A 23,352-nucleotide genomic window follows, 5' to 3' on the forward strand; every position below is an offset into this window, starting at 1 on the left:
AAAGAGGGATCGAAGCATATTCAAGTAGATTAATTCTCAACGTTCATGCTGCGAGCACCGATCGAATCGCGAGTTGGAGCAGATATGGTTGCCGTTCAATACGTCTCCGATACCCCTCGTATTGGCCATCCTGCACGTTCGACTGACGATCAGGCGGTGGTCCTAACTCCCCAAGTACAGTACACGTGGGTACTGTCCTGTCATTCCTCGTTAGGTTGTTTATCTCCTGCATCTGGACGACATTCCTCTTATCGTGACTTTTCCCTTTCCCCTTTCCCCTTTCCCCGGATTTTCTGAGCATTTCCCTCAGCACCTCTGACTTGCAATCCCTAGTAGTCAGATTCTCCAAAGTCGTGGGAGAAGGTCAAAATTTTGAAGACTGAACCAGCCTCGCCATTCTTGGGGGGCTTATCTGTTCAGCCAGCACCTGCCTCACACAGTGAGTGGCCCCCTTTCTCTTAGTGCGGGGTGGGGGTCACTTTCCGTTCCGAGTTGCCCGTGTCTTACGTGGGCAGAGACCGCGAATGCTGTTTTGATGCCTGGTCCGGACTAATGAGAGCAGTTGATTCACTTCCTGGCCTGCTCTTGCTTTAATTGGTACTAGAGGGCATATCGCACTCGAGAAGCAGACGGTTCCAACAGTCTTTGCATTGACCATGCTAAGCAGAACTCACGCAATCCTCACCAAGCCCCTGAGTCATGTACATGGAGCACAGAGATACTAAATGCGACCGGAGGGAGCGCAGCATTGGGAAGCGGACCGGCTGCATCCCGTACCTCAATCCAACTTCTTGGAATTTTAGGTTTTTCATTATTGAAAGCTAACATTTATGATCCCTGGGCCTTTTAGCCAGCATATTTTTCGAATAAATCCTCTTATTGTTAGCCCCATACCGATCACCAGAATTCCCCTCCCTCGGCATCCAGAGCAAGACACACCCCAGGCCCCACACGTTCTCTTCCCTAATATCGGATTGTTATCACTTAGGAATTGCATGATGCCTTGCTGAAAAAGGAGGTTCTCTGATATATTGAGAGATTCGCTACTCGCTCGTGGTCTCGCCGTCACTCCAGATTCGAAACGGGAGAACTATGCATGGGCTTTTCGGACACACTTCGGATCGGACGATGTGTTTGAATTTGGGACCGTTCGGGCCCCCGGTGTATTTGGCCTGCCCAAAAAGCTCTGGTCCACCCGGCAATGCATCGTCCCCCCATTGACCATTGTATTCAAGCCAGTCGACCGGGTACTTGGTGTCATAGGGCTGGAACTTCTTGCTTGTTGCATCGTAACTATATGCATATGCATTGAGGGTCGGATCCCACAGAACCCCGCGATCGGTGTAATCGACTATCAATCCCGTGGGAAGATTGAAGTTGGGGATGGTATGATCATGAGACCTGTCGGAGAATACGATAAGCTTCTGACTCAAATAAAAACATCGAGAAATCAGACCCGGCAACTGCATATACAGCATGGGTACCATTTGCGGAATATGCGATGGGCCGCTGTCCCTTCTTCTCTGTGGCGTCATAGGTGAAGGCCTGTCCACGTGCGTGCTGGCTATACCAGAGCGATCTGGGAACTCCCTTCTCGAATCGAATCATGTTGTGCTCCCTATTGCATTGTGAGTCTCGCAGCCATCAGCTACGGGGGGGGTGTCTTTACCAGTCACCGACATGGTTCCCGAATTGCATACCCAAGACCGTGTTGCCCTGGTTATACCTACAAGACTCGTTAGCCATGAATCCTGACCCCCTCCATCCGCTTGATTTGCTCACTCACGCAAAGAAGTAAAAGTAGAAGGCATCCAAGGTTCCACCACCATGATCGCGAACAACGATGGTAGATGATACAGCACCTTCGGTCACGCCGTGGATATCGGGATCTACCCCAAAGAACCACGATGGCTGAGGATCCGCATCGACTCCCTCTTTGGACGTGAGATACACGCTCGTATTCCCCACGTTGTTGAGGTATGCGAGGTTATCTAGAGTTGGGGGCGACGGTGACTCTGGAATAGATAACCAATTCACCATGGGAATGGTGTGTATGAGCTGTTGACCGATGTCCGAAGGCCTGTATACATCTTGGCTGTGTAGCCATACAAGCGGTGCTGTGGGAGCCAATCAGATCACATGCACTCGCTTCATGTTGTTCACTCACCGTATTCTATCACATATGCGGGGATCGTAGTTGCTGTGAGGGGAGCAGTCGAGGCGACAGACAGGACACTCTCCGTGGCTAGTAGAGATAGCTGGTAGAGGGCTTTCAACATGTTGACGTACTTGAAGAAACAAAGTCTTCCTATGGTTGCGAAAAGCTGCTGCTGCTGCTTCGATGCAGTATTCGAACTCGAGGATTAAGAGGCCTTCCAATTCTAATACAAGGTTCCTTTCTCAGCCCTCCGCAACCTTAGCAAGACAATGTGATCTTCAAGTCACTTAATGTTGAGTACGCTTTGAAACAACAGAAGCATACCACGCCGTGTCATCTGGGGTTGCATATTTCAAAGCCTTACTTAACCTCCTGATACACTACAGTGTGCGAATTCAAGTCTTGCATCCTTTCTTTCAGCCTCACATGCGACAAGACGATGGTTTCGGTGTCCGAATTGTTGCTTTTGTCTTCAGCTCCAAGGTCAAGCGCTCACAGTCAGGGTTCTGTCAGGCTTGCTTCATCCTCAGAGTCCCAATTCATCAAGCTACTGGGCCAGGCTCCCTGGTTGCAGAGAGACCAGGGCCTGGCATACCATGCAGAGTCAATAGCATCTGAGCTGTGCTATTGACCAGTGAGCTCGATCTAGGGCACATCTGGTCGTCCAAATTAGAATTTGCACGATGACTAGGTGGTCGTCAAGGTCACACCCTGCAGCTTGTGAGGAGGTTGGGACCCCGTGAACCTCATAATTGCCAGTAGCAAGGCCCCTTACCCTGGCATGCCCAGCTTCGATGTTCAGGGAAACGACACCATCTTCAATCACTGGAGCCCTCCCTACGCTCACAAACGCAAGCTGAGCCCATGCAGATGACCAATAGTCTTGGCACCGACCACCCCCCATCAAGTGATTTGATGCGGGTGAACAATCAACCAACCCAATCCAATCTATGCGGCACTGAGAATGTCAAACATTTGGATTTATGAACAGTCACAAAACAAATCATCCAGGCTATGCTATGCTATGCACACAAAGTCGAGTCACGGTCGAGAGAATGATCGTGATCTTCAGAGTCGCGACCCTCACCACCACCATCACCCCTTCCTCAGTTCCCCAATTCCTCCTTCTTCGCCTGCTCCGTGATCAACTTGAGAGTCCGCAGATCCAACGGAATCCTCTCGCCTAACCACGTAGCACGCTGTGTGTGATTGCGCAGTTCCTCCGTCTTCACCGTATTAGGGTGGATCAGAGCGCTCAACGGCCCTCGATTGATGACCAGCCATGGCACGAATGCGCCAAACTGCGCCGGGGTGAATAGATTGACCTCGAACATGGCCACGGGGTGCGGTCCTATGGGACGATCGAAGAACGTGTAGATTCGGAGTTCGGGGACTGTATATGGGTCAATATCAAGTTTCAAGGACCCCCATGATCCCCCTAAGGTATGCGACCCAAGACGTAGCGTGACCATTTGGGAGCCACGTGCGGAGGTATCCAGAAAGCTGGACTGGACTAGGGAAAACAAGCTTACATTCACGTCGGATCCTTTCCCAGAGTGCCTTGGCGAAAGTGACTTGATCGGGGTCATTCTAGAACAGGACGCCCTGAATTAGATCTGGAGGGTATATGATGGGGTGTATTGTACCCGGCTCATCATGGGAGCTCACTTGAAAGTGGTAGATATGTATGTCAAAGCCTCCGCGTCGGCCTTTCGTGAGGGGAGCCGGGAATTCCTCGTATGCTTTGCTCAGGACGCCATGCTGGGGGTTCTTGAGGGACTTGCCGTCCTCGTTTCGCTCACTAGGCCGCAACCTCAGTACTTTTGTCGTGCATGAAAGGTTCCTCGGGTATTATTTCGTGGATATGCGATGGCTAGGAAGACGTACTCCGAGAGCGGCTCCAGGTTCTCGTATCCCTCGAGCGGGGAGGGGTATGAAAAGGCAAACTGATCCGTCATCTCTCGTGTGATATTCAACAGTACTGTAGCTTAATATTGTTGAGAGTCTCGCTTAACTGTTCTTCAGTATCAGTTCAACCTGTTCATCAATGCTTTGAACCAGACTTCACGCACCTAGTTTAAGCAGATGATAATCTGACGAACAGGTGGACGGGCATGTACTTCCGACGAGCGACGACCGTAAGGTTACAGAAGAGTTATCAGATGGTGCGAAAGTCTACTCTTTAAGGACTTTTACAAAGTCTCCCGTAAGGGCTACTATCTACATTACCAATCATAATCCCAATTAGCAAGATTTTGAGCCCATTGTCCGACCACTGAATAATCGTTGCGATGAGGCGATTAGTGACCGATTTTGCAAAGCCATGCCGCCAATTCCGCACTCATGACCAACGCGCGGAACTGGTCGGGTTTGGGTCTTGGCATATCAACCCCAGCTGGAAGGCGTTCATGACAGCCTGGAGCCTGGAGCCCTGAAGCCAATTCTGCTGGCTACTTATAGCTGATACTATTGGGACTGTGTTTGTAGGATTTCTGCTTCTTATGGTCAAAATTGAGAGCCAAGTTGAATCTCTCCTTGTCGTTAAAAGTGTACGTCTGCTGCTAATGCGGGGTGAATAGTAGCGGGCGCCGCTTGATTTATATTTCCGTCGTCACGTACCTCCAGGCTACTAGTCCGAGTGTAAACTGACCATTATGCCTCGAATGATTTTGTGATTGACAGCGAAGAATTCTCACACAAGACCGCATGCGCGCATAGCGGTGCGAAATTCATTGCATGGTAGTGTAATGGTCTTTATGATATAGCTTATCCACAAAAATGCTACGGCCCCTGCTGATTCCAAGACGAATCTCTATTAGCCCCACAAGCTACCAGGAGGCCTTTACATCAATATGTCCATCTTCATCCACGTATTTACCGCGGTCCCATTCCCGACCCTCACCTTTCTTGGTCCATTTCACACTTTCCAGTCTACCATCGGTGTCGTCCTCAGGTTTGGAGGTAGTGTTGCTTTTCCAACGCTCCACAAAATCCGTGCTGAACCCAGCTTCACGGAGCCGCTCTTCGCCTTTCTGCTTCCAACGAGCACGATCACGAAGAGCTTCCAAAGCATAATCCCAATCATCAGCGCCGGTCATGAGGCCGGCAACGTGTCTGCGAGGGTTCTTGTTACCGGACTGTAGATCGTCCTCTTCGAGCTGCACGTCTGTGGCCGGGTCATAATCGGGTGCGAAATGGGCGTCGATGTTACTCATATTGGGTTTGTAGGCACCTCGACCGCGCGAAAGAATCGGCGCCGGCTCCTTTGAGCCATCCTTTTTCGGTGGTAGGGGTCCAACGAGATCCTCTAGTGGATCCGATTCGCTATCCGATGGCTGGCCTTCAGTTGTTGATGGGCGACGACGTGGTGGGTCCTCGCGCGACGCTTGATGGCCTCTGGAGCTATGACGATCATAGATCTTAGGGTGAATCCTTCTCTCGCTATCTGTATTTGTGCGCTTGTCAGACCTTTCGTGGGACCGAGAACGGGAACGGCGCGGCGATTCACCACGCGTCCGGTAGCTTTTGCGACCACTTCTGGAGCTTGAGTTTCGGTCGATCCGTGGGGATTGACTTCTGGACCGCGAAGATGAGCGATGCCGACGACTTCTTCTGGAATGGTCATGCCGGCTGACTTTAGTGTCATCATCCTTGTACCTCCTCCGGTCGCTGCGCGTGTGATCACGCTCCGTGGACCTCGAACGACTCCCGTGTTTCCTCCGATGAGAGTTGTATCTGTCCTCGCAATCTTCCCTGCTTTTCGTCCGCGAGCCTCGGTGACCTGAAGGATAATCGTGCCGCCGCCGATGCCCCCGGCTTGACTCATGGGTGGAAGTGGACGCTGGATTTCTCAACTGCCGCATCCGCTCCCGCGCCTCTCGCTCCTCCTTCCGTTTCAAAGCCGCATTATGACTGTCCGTCTCCTTGATGATATGCCGGAGGAACCTAGTATTGGGTTTTGGGGCAGCGCCTGTAGGTCTATCGGACTCGTATGTCAGCTCTTGCTCTCCTGAACCCCAGAGAACGGTATGCGCGCGACCATCGGTACTCACCTTCTGGGCATATATGCTTCCAAGCCTTGTGCCGAGTACTTGAGGGAGCTATCGCGCGCCTCGCGTGCAAGGACTTGCGCAACATAGTCATCGTCGTCGAGCGCGGTGAGTGATTTCGCTGGAGTGGAAGACATGGTATCAGACGGTGCTATTGGTGGGGAATGCAGGAGATTTGATGAGTGGGGGAAATTGCATTATCCTCGGGAGCGGGGCAGATGAAGGGGAGATTAAATAGACATAGATAAAACTTCGGAGTCGCATTCACCAATAGCGTATTAGGCTTAAATTAGGAGCAACCTGAATTATTTTGGAACCTGCAGATGTGAATCCAAAAGCAAGATACGATTGCAGGAGGAAGCCACGAGCGGCGACACTGGCCATTGCGGCGGCGGAGACCGGACTTCACCGCCCAGCCCCGATAAGGCATTGTGGGTCGACAAAAGGGCACCATGAATGGAAACCCACTGTTTACCTCCGCATGTTCTGCCGACGCGCAGTAACAGAAAACCGCCGTTAGATCGTCGAATCCTCTTCGGTCGGCTACACACTTTCACCAATCTATAACCACTCGGCCCAGAAAACGTCCTGTCACTTACCTCCTACCTGCTTTAGATCTCCACGAAGACGATCACGATAAGACATGTCCGACCCATACCCCGCCGAAGTGCGAAAACAACTCCAGCAACTGGAACAAGAAAATGGCGACTTGAAGACGCAACTGAATATCATACGGATAAGCGAACCGATCTTCTCTCCGACATCAGAGAACCAGGCCACTACCCCTTCGAAGCGCAACTCCGATGTCTCTTCCCTCGATAGCCCAACGCCTGCTTCGTTGGAGGCGGACCTCAGCCACTACAAAGTGCGAACCCTTCATATCTTTCATAGGCAAAGTCTGGAAATTAGCGCTGGAGAGTGGTACACTGATCAGTCGTTTTGAAGGAGTTATTTTCGAAACTACGATTCTCTTATGTGGAGCAAGTGACAAAGGAGAAATTCCTGCGCGCGATCGTCGGTGATCCTCCGTTGGTCGTTGGGCACAATGAAAACGTCGAGCTCGAGACGCAACTGGCCGAGGTGAAGGCAGAACTGCGTGCAAGGAAAGAAGAGGTCCGGACGATGACTGAAGAGATGGAGAAGATGAGTAGGGATTTGGCAAACCGTGAGTGCTCATAAAAGGCCTAACGAAGTACTGTGCAAGCTTGCCTGCCTGGGAATGTGAAAACGTCTAACCACCATCCTTCCGGGACGCGCAGGATACAAAAACGTGCAATTACAGTTGACTAAGCTTTCAACGTTGCCGGAATCGATCGAAAATCTCGAATCAACCATCGAAGAGTTGCGTGCTAAACAAGTCACTAACGCAGATGCGTCTTCATCTCAGAAATTACCTCTACCAGCTACACAGAGCCTTCTATTTGAGCGGGAGGCCGAACTGGCGGCGCTTGATCGACAACTTGCCGCGGTGCAAAACGCCTTGCCCCGCAAGACTAGAGAGGCCGAGGCGGTGGAGCGCGAATTAGGTGTTCTAGAACGGCGGAAGACAGAAGCCATAGCGCAGGCGCAGGAAATCCAAAGAAAGAAGGAAGAGGGAGAGAGCGATGGACTCGAAGAAATGGGAAGATGGTATAGAAGCGCAGAAGAGATGCTCAAGAGGCTGACGGGCGTGCAAGGATAACGAATATTGGTTTTGAGATGAGTGATGATTACGGAATTTTATGGATGTCAACGGCGTCTTGTGCTGAGTCCGATCTACAGATTGAGAATGCATGAAATTGGCAGCACACGCGCAACTACACAGAGAAGAGAGTAGGGTATCGAAAGTGAGCCGAAGGCTATTTGTTCATTCATGGTATTGCAAGACCGTACAACGTGATACGCGATACTGCAGCCATAAAGGAACCCCGCAGTTATAATTTCGCTAACGAAACCCGTCCGTACTCCAGTTTTAAATCGTTTACTCCTCCTCTTCCTCCTCCTCACCGGCACCGCCGGAAGCAGCAGCGGCCTTCTTGCGCTGGACACGGCCAGGGCGGCCACCACCGTAGGGGGAGGTGAGAGCGAAGTCGATGTGCTTCTGGGAGTCGAGGCGGACCATGAAAGAGGGAACGTTGACGATCTGCTTGCCGACACTGTTGACGGAAGTTAGCGCGCAAGTCCAAGGAGGGGATCAAGTAATGATCGCATACCGGATGTGGCGCTGCTTGATCAGGACACGAGCGTGGTGGATGGACTTGGCAAGGCCAAGCTTGTAGACGCAGGTCTGAAGACGACGCTCCAAGAAGTCCTCAACACGGAGGGCCAGGACGTAATCGAGCTTCATGCGGGACTCATCGAGGACACCGATGCGGACCAGACGGCGAATCAAAGCATTACCTTCGAAAAGACGCTTGGGGTCCTTCTCGTCGAGGGTGAGGAGCTCACTAAATGATAGTTAGCGCTTGGTTCGGTTTTGATTCGCGTGGTCGCATTCGAAGATTATGATGGGGTGGTGTATCGCATACCGAGCAGCACGACGGATCTTGGACAGGGTGAGCTGGACACGCCAAACCTCACGCTTGTTGCGCAGGCCGTACTCGCCGACAATCTTCAGTTCCGAGTCACTATAGCATAATTAGACACAGGAACACACGACATAAACAGAAGCACGCTTCTGATCAGTGGCCGGAGAGTACTAACAGACGGGCCGACTCGAAAGCTATATCGACATTAGCACATGACCAGCTTCCATATATATCGAGATTTTTTTTTTAATCCCAAACTGATAAGGCAACTTACGACGACGAGGGACCTTGTAGGTCTTGGAGTAAACGCGGCTACATCGCAGCAATTCGAGTTAGAAAAATGCGACATCTCGAGATCTCATCGTAGACTGTATACTCACGGGACGGGGGCCATGACTGCTGATTGCGCGTTGTCGCGATGTTTGTCGTGCTACCGAACTTCACAAGAATCGTAGACGTTCAGGATGATGAAGAAGCGTTTTGGAGATGGAGACTAAGCGAGCGAAGGTGGACCCGCATCCGGATTAGTGCGAGGGCTAGCCCTCGGCGGCGGAGAACGGTCACACTAACTACCCGAAGAAGTCTACACCATCGCGACGGGCGGCAGAGTGAGGCACTTTTTCGACGTCGACAAGTTCTCAACACCAGCACCACCAACACCGCCGAAATGGGTCACTCGCACGGTTTGAGAGCCGGTACTCGGGTATGTCGCTATATGGAGGATTTTTGCATCGCCAATTTTCGCTGGTCGGGACGCACGCGCTGACCAAATTATCGTTCAGTATGCCTTCAGCCGCAACTTCAAGGAGAAGGGTCAGATCGCCCTGTCGACCTACCTGAAGACCTACCGGTACGACCGATTTTTTCCCTCCGCCGAAAACACCGGTATATACGTGATTTGCAGGATCTGATAGTTTTGATATAGGGTTGGCGACATCGTCGATGTCAAGGTTAACGGTGCCGTTCAGAAGGGGTCAGTACAATTCCGCCCGATACAACCGTGACGAGTCCGAACAGAACGACTTGGCTTGGTTGCCTCCGCCAACATGATCGAAATGGTTTTTGCTGAGATATGGAATAGTATGCCCTACAAGGTCTACAACGGAAAGACCGGTGTTGTCTACAACGTCACCAAGTCCTCCGTCGGTGTCCTCCTCTACAAGGTCGTCGGCAACCGCTACATGGAGAAGCGCATCAACGTCCGCATCGAGCACGTCAAGCACTCCCGCTCCCGTGAGGACTTCATCAAGCGCGTCAAGCAGAACGCCGAGAAGAAGCGCCAGGCCAAGGAGCAGGGTGTCCACCTCCACCTTAAGCGCCAGCCCGTCGGCCCCCGCGAGGCTCACACCGTTGAGGGCTCCGCCCCCGAGACCATCACCCCTATCCCCTACGACACCCACATTTAAACGAATGATATCGGGTCGTTTGCGGTTGTTTGGTGTTTCTGGGTTTTACATCTGGGGGTAACCTTCGCATTAAGATGAGATGAAGCAGGGTTCCCGGGTGTACTAGCACACCTTGATCTTGTGCATAGATTCCCCTGAATGAAAGAAAAACAAAATTTTCATTTCCTTGTTCAAAAGCATTCCAACACAATCTTCGCCCATCACCGAGCTGCCATGGGTTTATTCCGCACGTCTTCATGAGGACCGCCGGCGGTCGCCCCGCCATCTTACAAGACGAGATCCCACGACTTCCACACCCCCGCACTTATTTCCGACGTTCTGCTCTCTTGGAGATCAATATCGTCTTGGTCAAGTCGTCAGATTGCCGACGTCCGATCTTGTGCTGGGATACCCGAACCGCTGCATGTTCAGTCATTGTACCGATACGCCCTGTAAGGCCAGCGCCTCATGCAAAGCTTTTCCAATCGTCTGCGCTCTCCATATTCTTGTAGTTCTAGAATCTGGCAATCTCGGTCCATGTAGTTACATTATAGCCCTGTCGCACCCACCGTTCATAGGGCAATGACCCTCGCACCAGTGATGTCACCCCGGGTCTCTTATCGGCGCCGCATCTCGCCGCACCATCGCCCTTATGTAGGCTAGATTAGTGGAGCTCTAATCATCCCAAACCCTAACGCTGTTAACCTCTAGTATGTTATATGCCATGGCTACATCATGAGGTGTGACTCTTGGGATCGCCGATCGAATCGGATTTGATCCGACGACGAATTTGACATCCCACTTTTGCAAAGCATTCTATGGGCACCTCATTGTCCCTCGTATGCCTTGTACTGAGTACTGTCCATCCTGATATGATTCGAAGCCATATGAATACTGCGGTGAATGCAATTTTTGAACATCTTCTCAAATGGGCTTGGTTCGCATGCATTGGACGAAAGACTCCATTATATTTCCCAGGTGGACGAACTCCTTGTGGATGAACTTCTTGTGATCGCAGGTCGACTCTTTGGTTTCTACTTTCAAGAGTAGCAAAGCGCTGGTGATCTGCGGTGATTATACAGATTTGATGTTTTGATAGCGTACGATGCCAATGAGTTATGAGGGGCCACCATTCGATCTGCTGTCGACCCGCTAAACATATTCGACGCAATGAGACCCGCGGCCGATTGGGATTGAGCATTTCGATGGTCTGAAAGGAGAAGGAGAATTAGTAGACTCAGACTGTGGAGTTCAACCAAGCCTTCATTGAGGCCTCGAGTTTCAGTCAATGCTCAGTAACACCGGCAGCAAGACGGCTGTTGTTGCAAAAACATCTTCCGACCGTAATGAGGCCTTATATTGCAGCTGGATCTGACCGCTTGAGTAGAAGTTCTGTCTGGTTCCAAGTGCGAAATATTGTCAAGATTATGAGGTTTAGGTTGCCCAAATGAGTCAACGGTGGTTGGTAGGTGTCACGATGGTAAAGCAACTACTTGAAATCGACGTCGGCCAGTGCATCTCTGTATACTGTGCGATGCAATCTTCTCGAGGGGGTGCTGTCAGTGAGCATCAATGTGACTGGTAAAGCGCGATCAACACAAACAGTGTGAGATGTAAGTTGCTGGCACTGGGGGCTGAAAGTCGTGTTGTAGCACAGAGTGAGTGAATCGATCCGATGCGGGCGGCAACAAAGGCTCCAACGCGGCTCCAGCCACAGGGTTTGCGGGAGGTGGCCGCGCTAACCGAAAACAGCCACCCTAGTGCCTCAACCTGAACCGTCCCGTCAAGTCACCGTCAATGACTGCAGCCATCACCCGATCATTCACAAGCATCACCATCTCCTCTATCGCAACCTCCCCTCCCTTAACGGGTCTGCCTGGGCAGCGGCTTTCACTTCTCACTCTACAAGCTCTCAAACGCCTGCCCTTCCTCCGCCTTCCTATCTTTCCCTGGCTTTCCAGCCATTCCTCTGATCTTGGTCCCCTCTCCGCCGTCCACCTGGTCGTTCGGAGCTTTTACGGCTCAAACAGTTGAGCTAGCAAGTCCAACCGTGGCGATCTCTGATACCTGACAATAGGTATATCTTCAGACCATCCCTCTGCATGCATCCATGACTTTCTGATCTCAGCCGCCTCTTATTTCCATATTTACCTGTTCAGAACGCTTGTCTAACAGATGTCGCAACCTGTTGGCCTCACAGACTCGAGAATTGTTATGGCAGAGCAGAGTAACCACGATGTGGTAAACCAAACCCTGTCGGGCGGCGATCCTTCGCCTTCCGACGTTCCTGCGAGCACCGCCGACAAGACACCTGTTGGAGGGGACGCGGGGGAGACGAAAGATACCGCTACAACGATACGAGCCGAGACGGGGACGCACGCTCCACAGGGTGAATACCAGACGGGTGCAGCAGCAGAACCATCAGGTCAGCACGGGAAAGGAGAGGGCTCTGAACAAATGCCGAGTGTGAGTGGCCAACTTGAGGCGTGTGTCGCGACCTACAGTATACTGAATGAGACCCAGGACACTTTGAAGTACGCTCCTGTGCCGGTCGCAGCACGAGCGCTAGAAATGAATGGTGTAACATCTGGGTCGGATATTGGGGAGGACACAGCTTCGCAAGGAGGTTCTGAGTCCGACGCAAGTCGTGCTGAGAGCAAACTCCATGCGCGTGCCGGTTCAAAGAAGCCGACGTCATTTAAGCCTGTCACTTTTGCCAAATTTTCGGTTCCCAAGGCGCCTGGCACTCCTCCCATCAGCAAACCCTCCGAGAAAGGTAACTCGAATAAGCTTGTTTGTCGAATCTATGTTCTAACGGCCCACAGCCCCCTCCTCGACTCTGACAACTCCCCTGGGTACGCCGCAACAGACATCACGACCCCGATTGGTCGTAAAGTCCACTAGCAGCCTACGGGACTCGTTATCAAAATCAGGCATGAGCGCATCCAAAGCGGGTGGCAGCGGACCGGATCCAAATCAGGTTTGGAATAAGAATCGACGTAAGGCTTAAAGTACATGCTGTTATTAATCCTTTGCTAACATTGTTTTGCATCCAGCGGTTCAACAGACCCCTCCTAAACACCTGACTGATGAGGAACTGAAGCAACAATATGGCATCCACATGACTTCTAGAATCCAAGAAGACGGCGCGGGCACGGAATCGAAATGGGCAGATATCGACGACGACGAAGACGACTGGGCCCCTGAGACAATTGAATGGACTGACGGGACGAAAACGAACCTTACTCACCCGGAGCCTCCCACAACAGCGCCGATACCGAGTCAAGAAAAGGCAGTCGCAGACTTCCAAAAGGATTTCCCTCTGGTCGAGCAAGCTGCGCCTCCAAAAGAACCCCCGAAGCCTGTTCCAAATATTCCCAAAACCATAACGTCAGTTGGTCCAAACCCGACTGTCTTACGACTTGGAGCGAACGCCGAAAGACAAGCTAAGAGCGCTGGTATAATCGCGAAGGGACCAAACGACAAATCTCCCCTGCTATCGACTAGTCCGGCGCCACCTCCGGCCAAGTCACCCTGGGCTCCCCTTCCCCCGGTCGAGAAAGTGTCACCCGTGATGCCCCCAATGCAGGTTCAACCACCTATGCGCGTCCCCGTCAGGGAACCCCATGTTGCCGACGGTCTCAGCGGGGCATTGCCTCCCAAGGAGATTGCAGCCGATGATTTTAACCGATCTTGGAGAGAAATGCAGTCTGGAACACGCGAGCTTTACAACTCTAGATCGGGTCGTTACGAGCCTGTTCCTGACACCAGGAAAGGGCCATGGCGTGCTGAGCAAACCTTCCGCACACCATCTGTGCTTCAGAGACCAGCACAAGGCGATCAGGCTGGCCCGGCAGAGCCTTCCGCGGCATTCCAGACGCATCGTTCGAGTGGTCAAGATAGTGTGCACTGGACGCGCCGCCGAACATCTTCCAATGTCAGTGGTGGAAGCGGCAGTTTTGGACGTCGGATGTCGATAGGTCGACCTGACGTGGTTCACAAAGCATTCGAGTCTAGAAGGGGCTCTCAAGTCAATGGGATGCCTGATCCATCCGTCTTCGTTAGAGAGGCACCCAAAGACATTCTTCATCGTGAGATCTCTCCTGATCGACGTGGCTCAGGTCCTTACTCTGCGCGGGGTCCTACGCATGTTCAAGATAAAACTATCACTGCATCTACCGAAGTGAGTCAGGCAGCCGATGAGCAGACGACAGTGCCGCAGGCGCCTCAGGAAGACCCTGTAGCAATGCAAGAACGTATCATGAAGGAGAAAAGGATGGAAGCTCGCCAGCGGAGGCTTGATCAGGAGAAGGAAGAAGAAGCTGCAAAGCGTGAAAGAATCCGGCAGAAGCTCGAGGCGCTCGGTCCTCCACCAGAGAAATCAAAGTCTCTACGCAGAGAATCAGTCGACACTGGAAAGAATGAAGCTAATGCTCAACAAGCTACCGCACATGTGCTACATTCCCCTCCAAAACCTCCTGTTCCCGAGCCAAGTGGGGAACCCAAGCAGTATGGAATGATGAAAGTGCACCATCCCGACACCGTGAAGAAGCTCGTCGAGAGGGAAAGAGCTACAGAGAAAACTGTTGCCACAGCTGGTGTGCGACGCACATCTTCCCCAGCTCGTGAGCCAAAGCAAGAGGCGCCTTTGCCCAACGGGATGCAGCATAGCAACGATGCCCCGGCCCCGTCGTCTGATCAACTCCCAGATGCCAAGATTGACGAGCAGAACCCGCAGTGGAGGGGCAACATCAACCCTCCTAGCTCATATCTGCCGTGGTCACCGAATCCAAAATTCGTGAACACTGCCCCTCCAATTGCAAACCCCTGGAAGCCTCTGAGCAGTGATAAGACTTTAGGGAACGGAATCTTTGAACAGGGCCTTGGGGGTTTCCCAGCACGAGACATCTCACTCCGCAGTCACCTAGGTTTGGATCAACCACCCATTGCACCAGCACAAACTTTCTCCGCACCCGCGCGGTCTCCGCAAGAAACTACGTCGATATCACCTCTACCATCGCCCGAGGTTCGCCATGTTCCTTACGAGGTTATCAACCCTATTGGGCGGCCCGGCCCCATTGGTCCTCCCAGTTCGCAGCATACTCAACATCGTCAGCATGAGAACCGTGGTACTGGTACTGCAGCCTGGAACAATTTCCATGCGGTTGCTTCCAAGCGTGAGGCAGAAGAGAACGATAAGATTCGCCACGAAATGAGTGCAATCCCACAAGGGCCTTCGTCGCTTCAGGTTACATTCAATGAGACCTGGCGTCAAGTCCGCACCGGGGACCAGGCTGGACAGAGACAGGTGGTTGGAATTTCGAGATCGAACGAGAATAACGCGCCACTTGCAAACCCTCTTCCGGGGCTCGATCACCCCGTTGGCAATCTTCCTTTTGCGGATACGCACGCACGCCCACTTGGTAGTGTTCCAGTGCGTAGTTCACGCTTCTTCCCACAGGCCACGGAGACTCCTCGGAAGCCAATGCCTGATGAAGCTGAGTATTATCGAAGCCCTTCCCCACCTCCGCCTGAAGAAATGTCCAGCCATCCGGTGTACACAGGCGATTGCAACAGACCACTGGTCCATCTCCCAGCACCGAAGCCTATAGTCAAGCTCCCCCCGAAGATCGTCGCGCCTCCGCCACCGCCACCAACTTTCGCTTCAATGGTTGCTGCACCCCCTCGCACCGGCCCGCAACATGGTACGACAGCGACTTCCTGGCAGGAAAAGATCAATACATTGTTTGGCAAGAAGACTGTACCGGAGAGGAAGAATGCTCTGGCGGTCACATCAGCGACGAAGGAGCCTCTCGATGTTCAACTTCATATTGCTGCTGTCTCGGTTTCTCTGCCCTTCAACGTTGAGCTCACAGTCGGGGACGGCGAGATAACCGCAAAGCAGGTAGAGGAAGTTGAGGAGATGTTCGAAGATCGCGAAGCGGGGTCTCTGCCAGTTGTTCGAGTGCCAACCCACGCTCCTCCGGCAGCATGGCAAGCTGCTTTACCTCCCACGCAGTCGAAGCTACGAGCCAAGAACTTGAAGTCGATGCAAATTCATAGCATTGAGCCGTTTTCGGTTGGTTTCCCTGACAGAGACCCCTCCGGATATATTCGCGCTACGATTCGACTTCCAGGCGCTATTGTTGCGAAGACTGTCTCCCTTCCAAAGAAAATGGGAGCGCCCAACTCCCGGTCGCGCAATTCCACGACCTACAAACCTCGTAAGAACATGAAGCCACGTGAGACCTCCGGAGGATCGGTCTCGAAAAAGCCCACCTCAGCTCAGCAGACGAATGGCGACAGCTCTCCACGACGTCAATCTCGAAATGCGTCCTGGGGCCCTCGCACATTCAGTGGGTCCCAGTAAACTGGTTCTTTTGGAAAAAAAAATTTCGCTGGCTTTTGCTGGTTGCCAGATGTTCATTGAGCGTTCATTTCGGTATTGATGAGCTACGCCTGCGGGGGATTTGTTGATCGGTCTGGGTTCGGTCTGAATTCTTAGTACTCCTTTAATCTTCCTTTTCTTTTGCCCGTACAATATTCCCTGGCGCCATACCTTGTTAGTACCTATTTCAGAGTAAAATACTGATCTTCGAGCGCGGGATGGGATGTCGGCTTCTTCTCAATTGCTACCACTCACTCCCTTGCCATTATTCCATTTGGCATGAATCATGGATGTCCATTTCTTCATTCCTCTCTCTCTCTCTCTTCCTCCCTCTTTAATTTTCAACTTTCTCCGCATCTCTTTGTCCTGTATCATCTCCCAACCCTCCTCGACCTCATTCATGGTTTTCTGGGTCGAGTCCGCAAACACTCACCCATTATCTATCTCCCTCACCATCCATATGTTAACATTCAACCCACATTCTGCATCCACTCATCTCTCCCGCTCTTATACTCTTTCTCTCCAGCCTGAAACTCGTTTGCAACGACTTGGTTGCATGGAAAAAAGTCCTTTATCTAGGTTTTCCCACTCAGGCATGTTATTCTTCCATGACATGGTCTTTCCCAAGCTCGTTGAAGTGCAATGGCGAAATTGGGTTGCATATTGCTCTGTGCACACAAAGGAGAAAAGGGGGATAAAAAGGAGAAAATCGAGAGAGAGAGAGAGAGGAAGAGCGCACCTGCGGGTCCCTTGTTTGTTCTTTTGTAACCCCGTTCCTGAAAGCGTGTAATTAGCTTTTGTGTGTGTGTGCGCGCACGCTCCGAACGTGTGCCCCCATTCTCAATACCTAACAGAATGTTCTACTTGTGGTTCCTGGGACGTAGAGGATTGATGATATGGAATTTAGAGGGTTTAGATATTTGAAGAGAGGTTTGGGGGGTATCTTTAGTACTACAAACAGTTTACGGTGGTGAGTCTGAAGGGACTGTATATCTATTTAAAATTGAAGGGTGGGACCGAGCTTTCTGAACCGCAGATGCTTCGTAGAAGAGATACACCGGTTATTACTTGCGTTATTATTTTGGTTATCACCAGATGCTCTACGTATATTTGATTATTAATATCTAGGCAGTGTGGATGAGCCACTGCTACTTCCTAACTGATTGAACGTTTTAGAGCATTCAGCGAAACATCCTCTGTTTCCTTGCTCCAGAGAATATAAAAATTGTAATTTACACCGTCCAAGAAAAGAAAAGGCTGAACAAAAGAGAAAAAAAAACAAAAAAAGACCTCAGTTTCCTCCTCAACACCATGAGATCACCAAACAACCCGGAAAGAAACAAAGGCCAGATATCTTTGAAGGCAGCACCGAACTCCTGGGGAATAAATTCGGAATTGAAGGAGGGAGGGAGGAAGAGTAGGGGGAAGGGGGTATCAATCCTCGCTTAACTTGCAAGCTAGGAGGTCCTGTGTAGATGATTGACGCAGACAACCTTATGGCAAGGCCAGAGCACCACGCCCACCTTACCAGTTCCACGTGCGCGATGATGCAGTGAAGACCGGCGGCTTCCATTGCAGGCGGGCGGGGTCGATCTTACGAGCCCCCTTAAGCTTCTCCTTTTCAAGACGCTTCTTGTGCTCTTCGACGACTTGGTCGGTGAGGACTATGACCCAGTTGCTTTTCTGTAAGGCAGATGATCGTGTTAGTGGGTATGTTGTTGGTTTCGGACGGTGGGCCGGTTGGCTTGCTGATATAGGAGCGAGAGGGGGAGAAGGGGGAAGGGAACAGAAAACGTACATGATATCTAAGCATGTTGAACACGACCAGCGTTTCATGGACATCTTTCTCAGTCATGGAGGTCTGCAAGGAAAGGTCATGTTCGCTGATGTTCTCCCGTCCAGACTCCATGAGGATCTCCACGAGCGTCTCTCGCCAGTATTGTCGGTAGCCCAGCAGGCCCAGATCACTGAGGGGTTTCTCGGGCGAGCCCAGCTTGCCCTCTCGCTTGCTCAGCTCGTAGCTGAAGGAGATCAAGAGACGACCGTAGCCGCGACGCTGGTACTGGGGTAGAGTGAGGATACAGGCCAGGTTGTAGCCCTCGGCGGAATCCTTCTCCTTCGAGAAGTAGCCGACCAAATGGCAGCCGGTCTCGTCGCGGCTGCACATGCAGTAGAACAGAAAGGGGTCGACGTCGTAGTAAAGCGTCTTGTGGTCCAGGAACAGCTTGCTGAGCAGACAGAGGTTCCGGCACCAGGTGCGCTGACGGCGGCCGTCGACCTCGAAGAAGGAGATGTAGTCGTCCCGGTAGATCTCGTTGCCGGGCGGGTGCACCAGCGTGCACTTGGAGCGGTGGCGCTCGAACGACCTCTTGTTGTCGAAGTACCCCAGGCAGAACTCGTCGATGTACACAATGTCCGCGTCCGAGAACGAGGCCGGGTAGGGCGAGAAATACCACGGCTCCACGTCGTACTTGCCCATCTGCAACCGCGTCAAGTTCCGCACGCGGTGGATCTCCGTGGGGTTCTGCGTCATACTGCCGCTGGTCCGCAGCCGTTCGATCTCCTCTTCGCGGGACATGAGGCCCAGGGCTTTCTCCTCTTCCTTGACATCCTTGGAGAAACTAACATCGACCATGTCCACGTCGTCGGATTCCGGCTTGGGCGTCCCGTCCGCGGAGACGGCCTCGGAGCCGCCGCCGATGGAGAGGTTGGCCGGCGTCTCATCGCCGCGGTTCTCTTTCCCGCCCGCCTTCGAGGGACGCTGGGCTTTGCCGACGTTGGCGTTCTTCCCCGTGAGGAGATCCGGGGTCGCTGATACGTCGCGGCTCTCAGCTCGGGCGCGTTTCTGCGTGTTCTTGCTGGGAGCTTTGTTGCCGGGGCCGGCTTTCTTCTTCTCCGGTTTCTCTGGCTGGGGCCATTCAACTTCATGCGACAGATCGATGCGCGACGAGGCAATCCACTCTGTTGTCATGTCAGGACTTAGGAGCGGGCCCACTCTAGGTTCTCAGAACACTCACCATCCAGACGCTTGTTGAAATCAACATAATGGACACTGCGCAGCTGCTATCAGCACGGGGATCAAGATGCAACCAAGTGCAGCGGAGGGATAGAGTGAGCATACTAAAAGGAAGGACCATCTTTTCGCTGCTTTATAGACAAGATTTCCGCTTTTCGTAACTCTCCATCCTAGAAGGGGAAGCAAGTCAGCTTTACGTTGCCGGTCGAGGCTTGTAGTATACAGCCAATCACCATATCACGTGATGATGGGCCGCTTGCGAAAAGTGAAGCGCAGGGAAATTGCGACAACTGACTTTCTGTACCATAGCTTTTACACCGATCCTAGCACTCTGATCAGTATTTCCGACCGAGGAAGTCAAGGTTGAAAACCTTGAAACAAGCATGCAAATAATTATTTGATCGCTTACCGGATGGTATTGAGGGTGGCGAACCCTTTCTCAACGGGGTCCGGTGTGCCGGTTTCGTCCCTGCCGCCCATGGTGCTCGAGGGACGAATACTCTTTCGATACAAGACAAGTTCTTAGATGATAGGACTCAAGGGCACGAGTTTCGTGATGAAAACGCGAAGGGGTTTGATAGGAGGTGATGGGAGGAATCTCCGTTGCGAATGCGCCGGAAGAGACCGCCTTTGAACTTTTGCCATCCGCTTTTGGTTCATCCCCAGCTTGCCTGCTTCGGTACGTTGCTTCGGTTCGCCTCCAAGCTATGGGATGCTACGTTTCTTACATGTGTGAATACACAATGCATCTAGAGCAATATGAACATTTACTGCACATCAGCCATATTAGTTATGCATACTGTGCTGCAAACCAACTTCTGTAACCGATTCCATGGTGTGCGCAGTTGAAATCGCTCCGCGCATTCCGGGGGAGAGCGAGGAAATACTATACAAATCGTACATGTAGGGCATGATTAAATTTCGAATAACCAAGTCAAACGTCAATCTAGGTATTCTTGTTGGGGCCTCAATGCCAGCCGTTCACCATACCCCCGGTGCCTGTCACCAGCTCATCCAGCTCGTCCTGCCTGCTCTTGTAGAGGTCCTGCGCTTCGCGCTCCCTCCTCATGACGAAAGCAACATCATCTCGAAGCTTCTCCAGCCTTCGCGAGATCGCCGATTCTTCTGAAATCTGGAGAGTTCGGAAAGCATCTAGTTCATCTTTCGATCTTTGAAGTGCATCGCTGGCTTCGACGATCTTCGTGCGAAGCGTTTTCGCCCGGTTCTGATAGCCACCATAGTGTAATGCAAGCTTCTTCTCCAGCTTGTTGCCTTGCTCAGCTGTGGCCAGCAATGAGGCTTGTTCGTTATCGAAAGCGCTGATCATGCGCTGCTCTTGTTGGAAGACGTCTTCCTCCTCGTCGGTATAATTGGCAAGGCCAGGGAGAACATCTGAATGCTTGTTTGACCACTGCTCATCAAAGTTCTCTTGCCACTCCTCGAGTTTTCCGGATGCCGAGGCTTCCGCCGCGACAGCTGCACGGGCCTGCTCAATCGAACTGTCGTCAAGTCGCTCCAGTTTCCGTGCCTTGCCCTCCACTTTAGCGCCGGGAACAGGGAATTTGCGGGCATCGTGGGCGATCAAGAGAGCGGCTTCCTTCGCAATCAATCCAGAGATGGGATCCGTGATATGTGATACTCGATCCAGCATCGCATCGATATCGAGAACGCTTGGTCGGGGTAGGGCGCGCTGATATACCTGTGTCTGACGTTTGAGTTCGGCCTGGGCGGCACGTTCTTTCCCCTCCCTTTCTCTCCTGTCACGTTCAGCCGCATCTTCTTCGGTATACTCAGCGGCTACCGAGGGTTCATTGGACTCTGTGGGGAGTTCTTCAAGCTCCCACTCCGTCTCTTTGGGTTTGGGAAGAGCAGCGAGCTTGCCGCGAATGGTCTGACGCGCATTCTTCTCGTACATCTTGATATCACGGGGGGTGCTGCCGATAAGCTGCCCGGCCTCCGCCTGATTGAGCGCAAAATGATCTCGAGGTGTCCGTAGCGGAGTAGCGCCGGGGCCGATACCACCGCGCATAGGTGTAGCACCGACGCCGTTGGCTTGTCGGAATGGGGTGGCCATAGGGTTGGGAGTAACGATTTCCTGGCGGCGAGGGGCAATCCCATCGAACCCAGTAGTGGCCCCGCCCTCATGAAGCGGGGTATTCTCACCACCTAACAGAGACGACTGAGTCTCGGTGAGAGCCTTGATATTTCGGATTTCGTTTGCGATGTGGTCCTCCTGCGGGGGTGCTCTGGGTGTCCTGATAGGTGTCCCACCAACAATCGCATTGTAGTTACCGAGTAGGCCTCGAGCTCCCTCCTCATCGCCTGCCATCTTACTAGCCCTATCACCCGCCATGCCCATCTTGATAATGTCTTCCATCTCACCCTCGCTGACCTGGGGGCTCGGAAGCACGAGCGCCCTCCGCTTGCTGCTCTGCTCAGCCTCCCTGATCTTCTGCATCTGACCAGCACGAGCGGCAGCTGCGAATGCGGCGGAGTTGCTATTCTTGTCGTTCTTCCGTTTCTTCCGTTCCGCGTCTTCGTCCTGATCACCCTTCCGTTTGTTCGCTAGCTGTTGTTTGCGAGGATCGAACATCTCCCGTTGCCTCTCGTTTCGACCTTGTTCATCTGTGGTATCGTAGAAGCCAGGTGCCGCAGGCTTCTCAAAGGGAATGTCGGCGTTGTAGTCCATTTCGCCCTTCTTGCGAGTAACGACCTTGATATTAATGCCAGCATTTTTGAGCTCACGTCGTTTCTGAAGGACCGCCAATCGTCGCGACTCTTCCAGTTGTCGTTCTCTGGCCTTCCGCTTGGCCTTCTTTCCCTGTGTGTTTGCTAGACGAGCACGCGCTTCACTCAGCATCTCCTTCTCATCTTCATCAAGGTCGATCGTATCGGGCCGAGCGGGTTTCGACTCCGGGTCGGGGTCCAGTTCACCGGGCCTAGGCAGAAGTCAGCAATTTGCACTGCAGGATCGTTATTTTAGGAGATGGTCACAGAATCATACCGTAGTCGGCGGACGTCATCCGCACTGGGGGCAGCCGCCTCTGCACCGGAAGGACCTCCCAGGCCCAGCTCATCGTTCTCTCGAGCTTCAGCCTCATCCAGCAGCTTCTGATAGCGCTCCAAGCATTGTGTTGCCGTTCGCCCTACAATGGGCGCAATTGTACGCCATTGTGTGGGCATCAACTTGGCCAGATGCAACAGCTTCTCATCCTCCTCCCGAGACCATTCGACCTTGCGAATCCCAGGATCCAGCCATTCCACCCACCGCGCCTTGCATTGCTTGGGTGTCTTCCGTGCTAAGAGAGAGGATACGCGAGCCCACTGGTTCATACCATACTTGGACACCTAGGAAAGTGGTACATTAGCATTGCTTAGAGCTCTACAGCACCACGTCTATCGATCGGAAACGGGAAAACTTACCGCCGCACGAAGCACCTCATCCTCAATGTTGGTCCTAGGTAGTACGTTAGCTGGGGGTTCGGCGACAAGAAGAAATGTAGCAATGGCTCTCACCAGACACCTCCTTTGACGACGGGCATGGCTGTTCAGAGTCCGGCGGCTCACAGGAGCGAGCCAAGGGAGATACAATAGCAAAAGAATCTGGAAATGGTCTCAAAGTAATGCGCAGGGTGAAAGGCAAGTGGAACACTGATGTCCACGCTGGGTCTGCCGACGGGGAATCAACGCGGTGCAGAGCGAGAGATCAAGTCCTGAGGCGGGCGTTCGTCACTTTGCCCGCGATAGCCGCGCAGAGCCTTAGCGCGCGACAACTGGACTAGCGTTTCCTCCTCCCCGCGCGACCTTATGTAAGCGGGTCCAGATTTTTGGTCGGAAAATCAAAATTTA

At 52.5% G+C, this 23,352-nt stretch overlaps 10 protein-coding genes across 10 annotated transcripts; 4 read left to right on the plus strand and 6 right to left on the minus strand.

Moving 5' to 3' along the window:
• Nucleotides 1–795: 795 nt before the first annotated feature.
• On the minus strand, nt 796–2,279 carry BO82DRAFT_429799 (uncharacterized protein; the record flags this gene model as incomplete). The annotated part of the gene is made up of 5 exons (XM_025640573.1): nt 796–1,401; nt 1,457–1,618; nt 1,670–1,726; nt 1,787–2,117; nt 2,168–2,279. The coding sequence occupies 5 exons, from the start codon at nt 2,277–2,279 to the stop codon at nt 1,044–1,046; spliced, it is 1,020 nt and encodes a 339-aa protein (XP_025495060.1). The 3' UTR covers nt 796–1,043.
• An 831-nt stretch (nt 2,280–3,110) lies between these two features.
• On the minus strand, nt 3,111–4,116 carry BO82DRAFT_303706 (uncharacterized protein; the record flags this gene model as incomplete). Its single annotated transcript, XM_025632162.1, has 4 exons — nt 3,111–3,551; nt 3,691–3,748; nt 3,827–3,959; nt 4,046–4,116. 4 exons carry the CDS (start codon nt 4,114–4,116, stop codon nt 3,265–3,267), a joined length of 549 nt encoding a protein of 182 aa, XP_025495061.1. The 3' UTR covers nt 3,111–3,264.
• Nucleotides 4,117–4,896: 780 nt separating this feature from the next.
• Nucleotides 4,897–6,524, minus strand: BO82DRAFT_351653 (uncharacterized protein). Its single transcript, XM_025634484.1, has 2 exons — nt 6,211–6,524; nt 4,897–6,136 (listed from the first exon to the last, which is right to left on the minus strand). Exons 1-2 carry the CDS (start codon nt 6,342–6,344, stop codon nt 4,987–4,989), a joined length of 1,284 nt encoding a protein of 427 aa, XP_025495062.1. The 5' UTR covers nt 6,345–6,524; the 3' UTR covers nt 4,897–4,986.
• Nucleotides 6,525–6,690: 166 nt separating this feature from the next.
• Nucleotides 6,691–8,014, plus strand: BO82DRAFT_351655 (uncharacterized protein). Its single transcript, XM_025634485.1, has 3 exons — nt 6,691–7,072; nt 7,153–7,372; nt 7,467–8,014. The coding sequence occupies exons 1-3, from the start codon at nt 6,851–6,853 to the stop codon at nt 7,886–7,888; spliced, it is 864 nt and encodes a 287-aa protein (XP_025495063.1). The 5' UTR covers nt 6,691–6,850; the 3' UTR covers nt 7,889–8,014.
• BO82DRAFT_381287 (40S ribosomal protein uS4) lies at nt 7,971–9,108 on the minus strand (the record flags this gene model as incomplete). Its single annotated transcript, XM_025637835.1, has 6 exons — nt 7,971–8,342; nt 8,400–8,633; nt 8,715–8,813; nt 8,890–8,908; nt 8,989–9,026; nt 9,095–9,108. The coding sequence occupies 6 exons, from the start codon at nt 9,106–9,108 to the stop codon at nt 8,168–8,170; spliced, it is 579 nt and encodes a 192-aa protein (XP_025495064.1). The 3' UTR covers nt 7,971–8,167.
• A 273-nt stretch (nt 9,109–9,381) lies between these two features.
• BO82DRAFT_276588 (60S ribosomal protein eL21) lies at nt 9,382–10,120 on the plus strand (the record flags this gene model as incomplete). Its single annotated transcript, XM_025631149.1, has 4 exons — nt 9,382–9,417; nt 9,497–9,564; nt 9,640–9,687; nt 9,796–10,120. 4 exons carry the CDS (start codon nt 9,382–9,384, stop codon nt 10,118–10,120), a joined length of 477 nt encoding a protein of 158 aa, XP_025495065.1.
• Nucleotides 10,121–10,543: 423 nt separating this feature from the next.
• Nucleotides 10,544–11,743, minus strand: BO82DRAFT_351657 (uncharacterized protein). The gene has a single exon (XM_025634486.1). It carries the CDS (start codon nt 11,298–11,300, stop codon nt 10,833–10,835), a length of 468 nt encoding a protein of 155 aa, XP_025495066.1. The 5' UTR covers nt 11,301–11,743; the 3' UTR covers nt 10,544–10,832.
• Nucleotides 11,744–12,173: 430 nt separating this feature from the next.
• BO82DRAFT_211969 (uncharacterized protein) lies at nt 12,174–16,621 on the plus strand. Its single transcript, XM_025630710.1, has 3 exons — nt 12,174–12,875; nt 12,925–13,098; nt 13,156–16,621. The coding sequence occupies exons 1-3, from the start codon at nt 12,275–12,277 to the stop codon at nt 16,467–16,469; spliced, it is 4,089 nt and encodes a 1,362-aa protein (XP_025495067.1). The 5' UTR covers nt 12,174–12,274; the 3' UTR covers nt 16,470–16,621.
• Nucleotides 16,551–17,399, plus strand: BO82DRAFT_211963 (uncharacterized protein). The gene has a single exon (XM_025630709.1). The coding sequence runs from the start codon at nt 16,774–16,776 to the stop codon at nt 17,275–17,277; it is 504 nt and encodes a 167-aa protein (XP_025495068.1). The 5' UTR covers nt 16,551–16,773; the 3' UTR covers nt 17,278–17,399.
• Nucleotides 17,400–17,611: 212 nt separating this feature from the next.
• Nucleotides 17,612–23,184, minus strand: cef1 (putative cell division control protein (Cdc5)). The gene is made up of 12 exons (XM_025638480.1): nt 23,020–23,184; nt 22,927–22,960; nt 22,508–22,851; nt 20,494–22,442; nt 20,304–20,389; nt 20,232–20,252; nt 19,913–20,004; nt 19,799–19,826; nt 19,609–19,673; nt 19,505–19,539; nt 18,286–19,448; nt 17,612–18,170 (listed from the first exon to the last, which is right to left on the minus strand). Exons 1-12 carry the CDS (start codon nt 23,043–23,045, stop codon nt 18,012–18,014), a joined length of 4,002 nt encoding a protein of 1,333 aa, XP_025495069.1. The 5' UTR covers nt 23,046–23,184; the 3' UTR covers nt 17,612–18,011.
• Nucleotides 23,185–23,352: the final 168 nt, after the last annotated feature.

This window comes from Aspergillus uvarum (assembly GCF_003184745.1).
Source record: "Aspergillus uvarum CBS 121591 unplaced genomic scaffold BO82scaffold_9, whole genome shotgun sequence".
Taxonomy (NCBI): Eukaryota; Fungi; Ascomycota; class Eurotiomycetes; order Eurotiales; family Aspergillaceae; genus Aspergillus; species Aspergillus uvarum.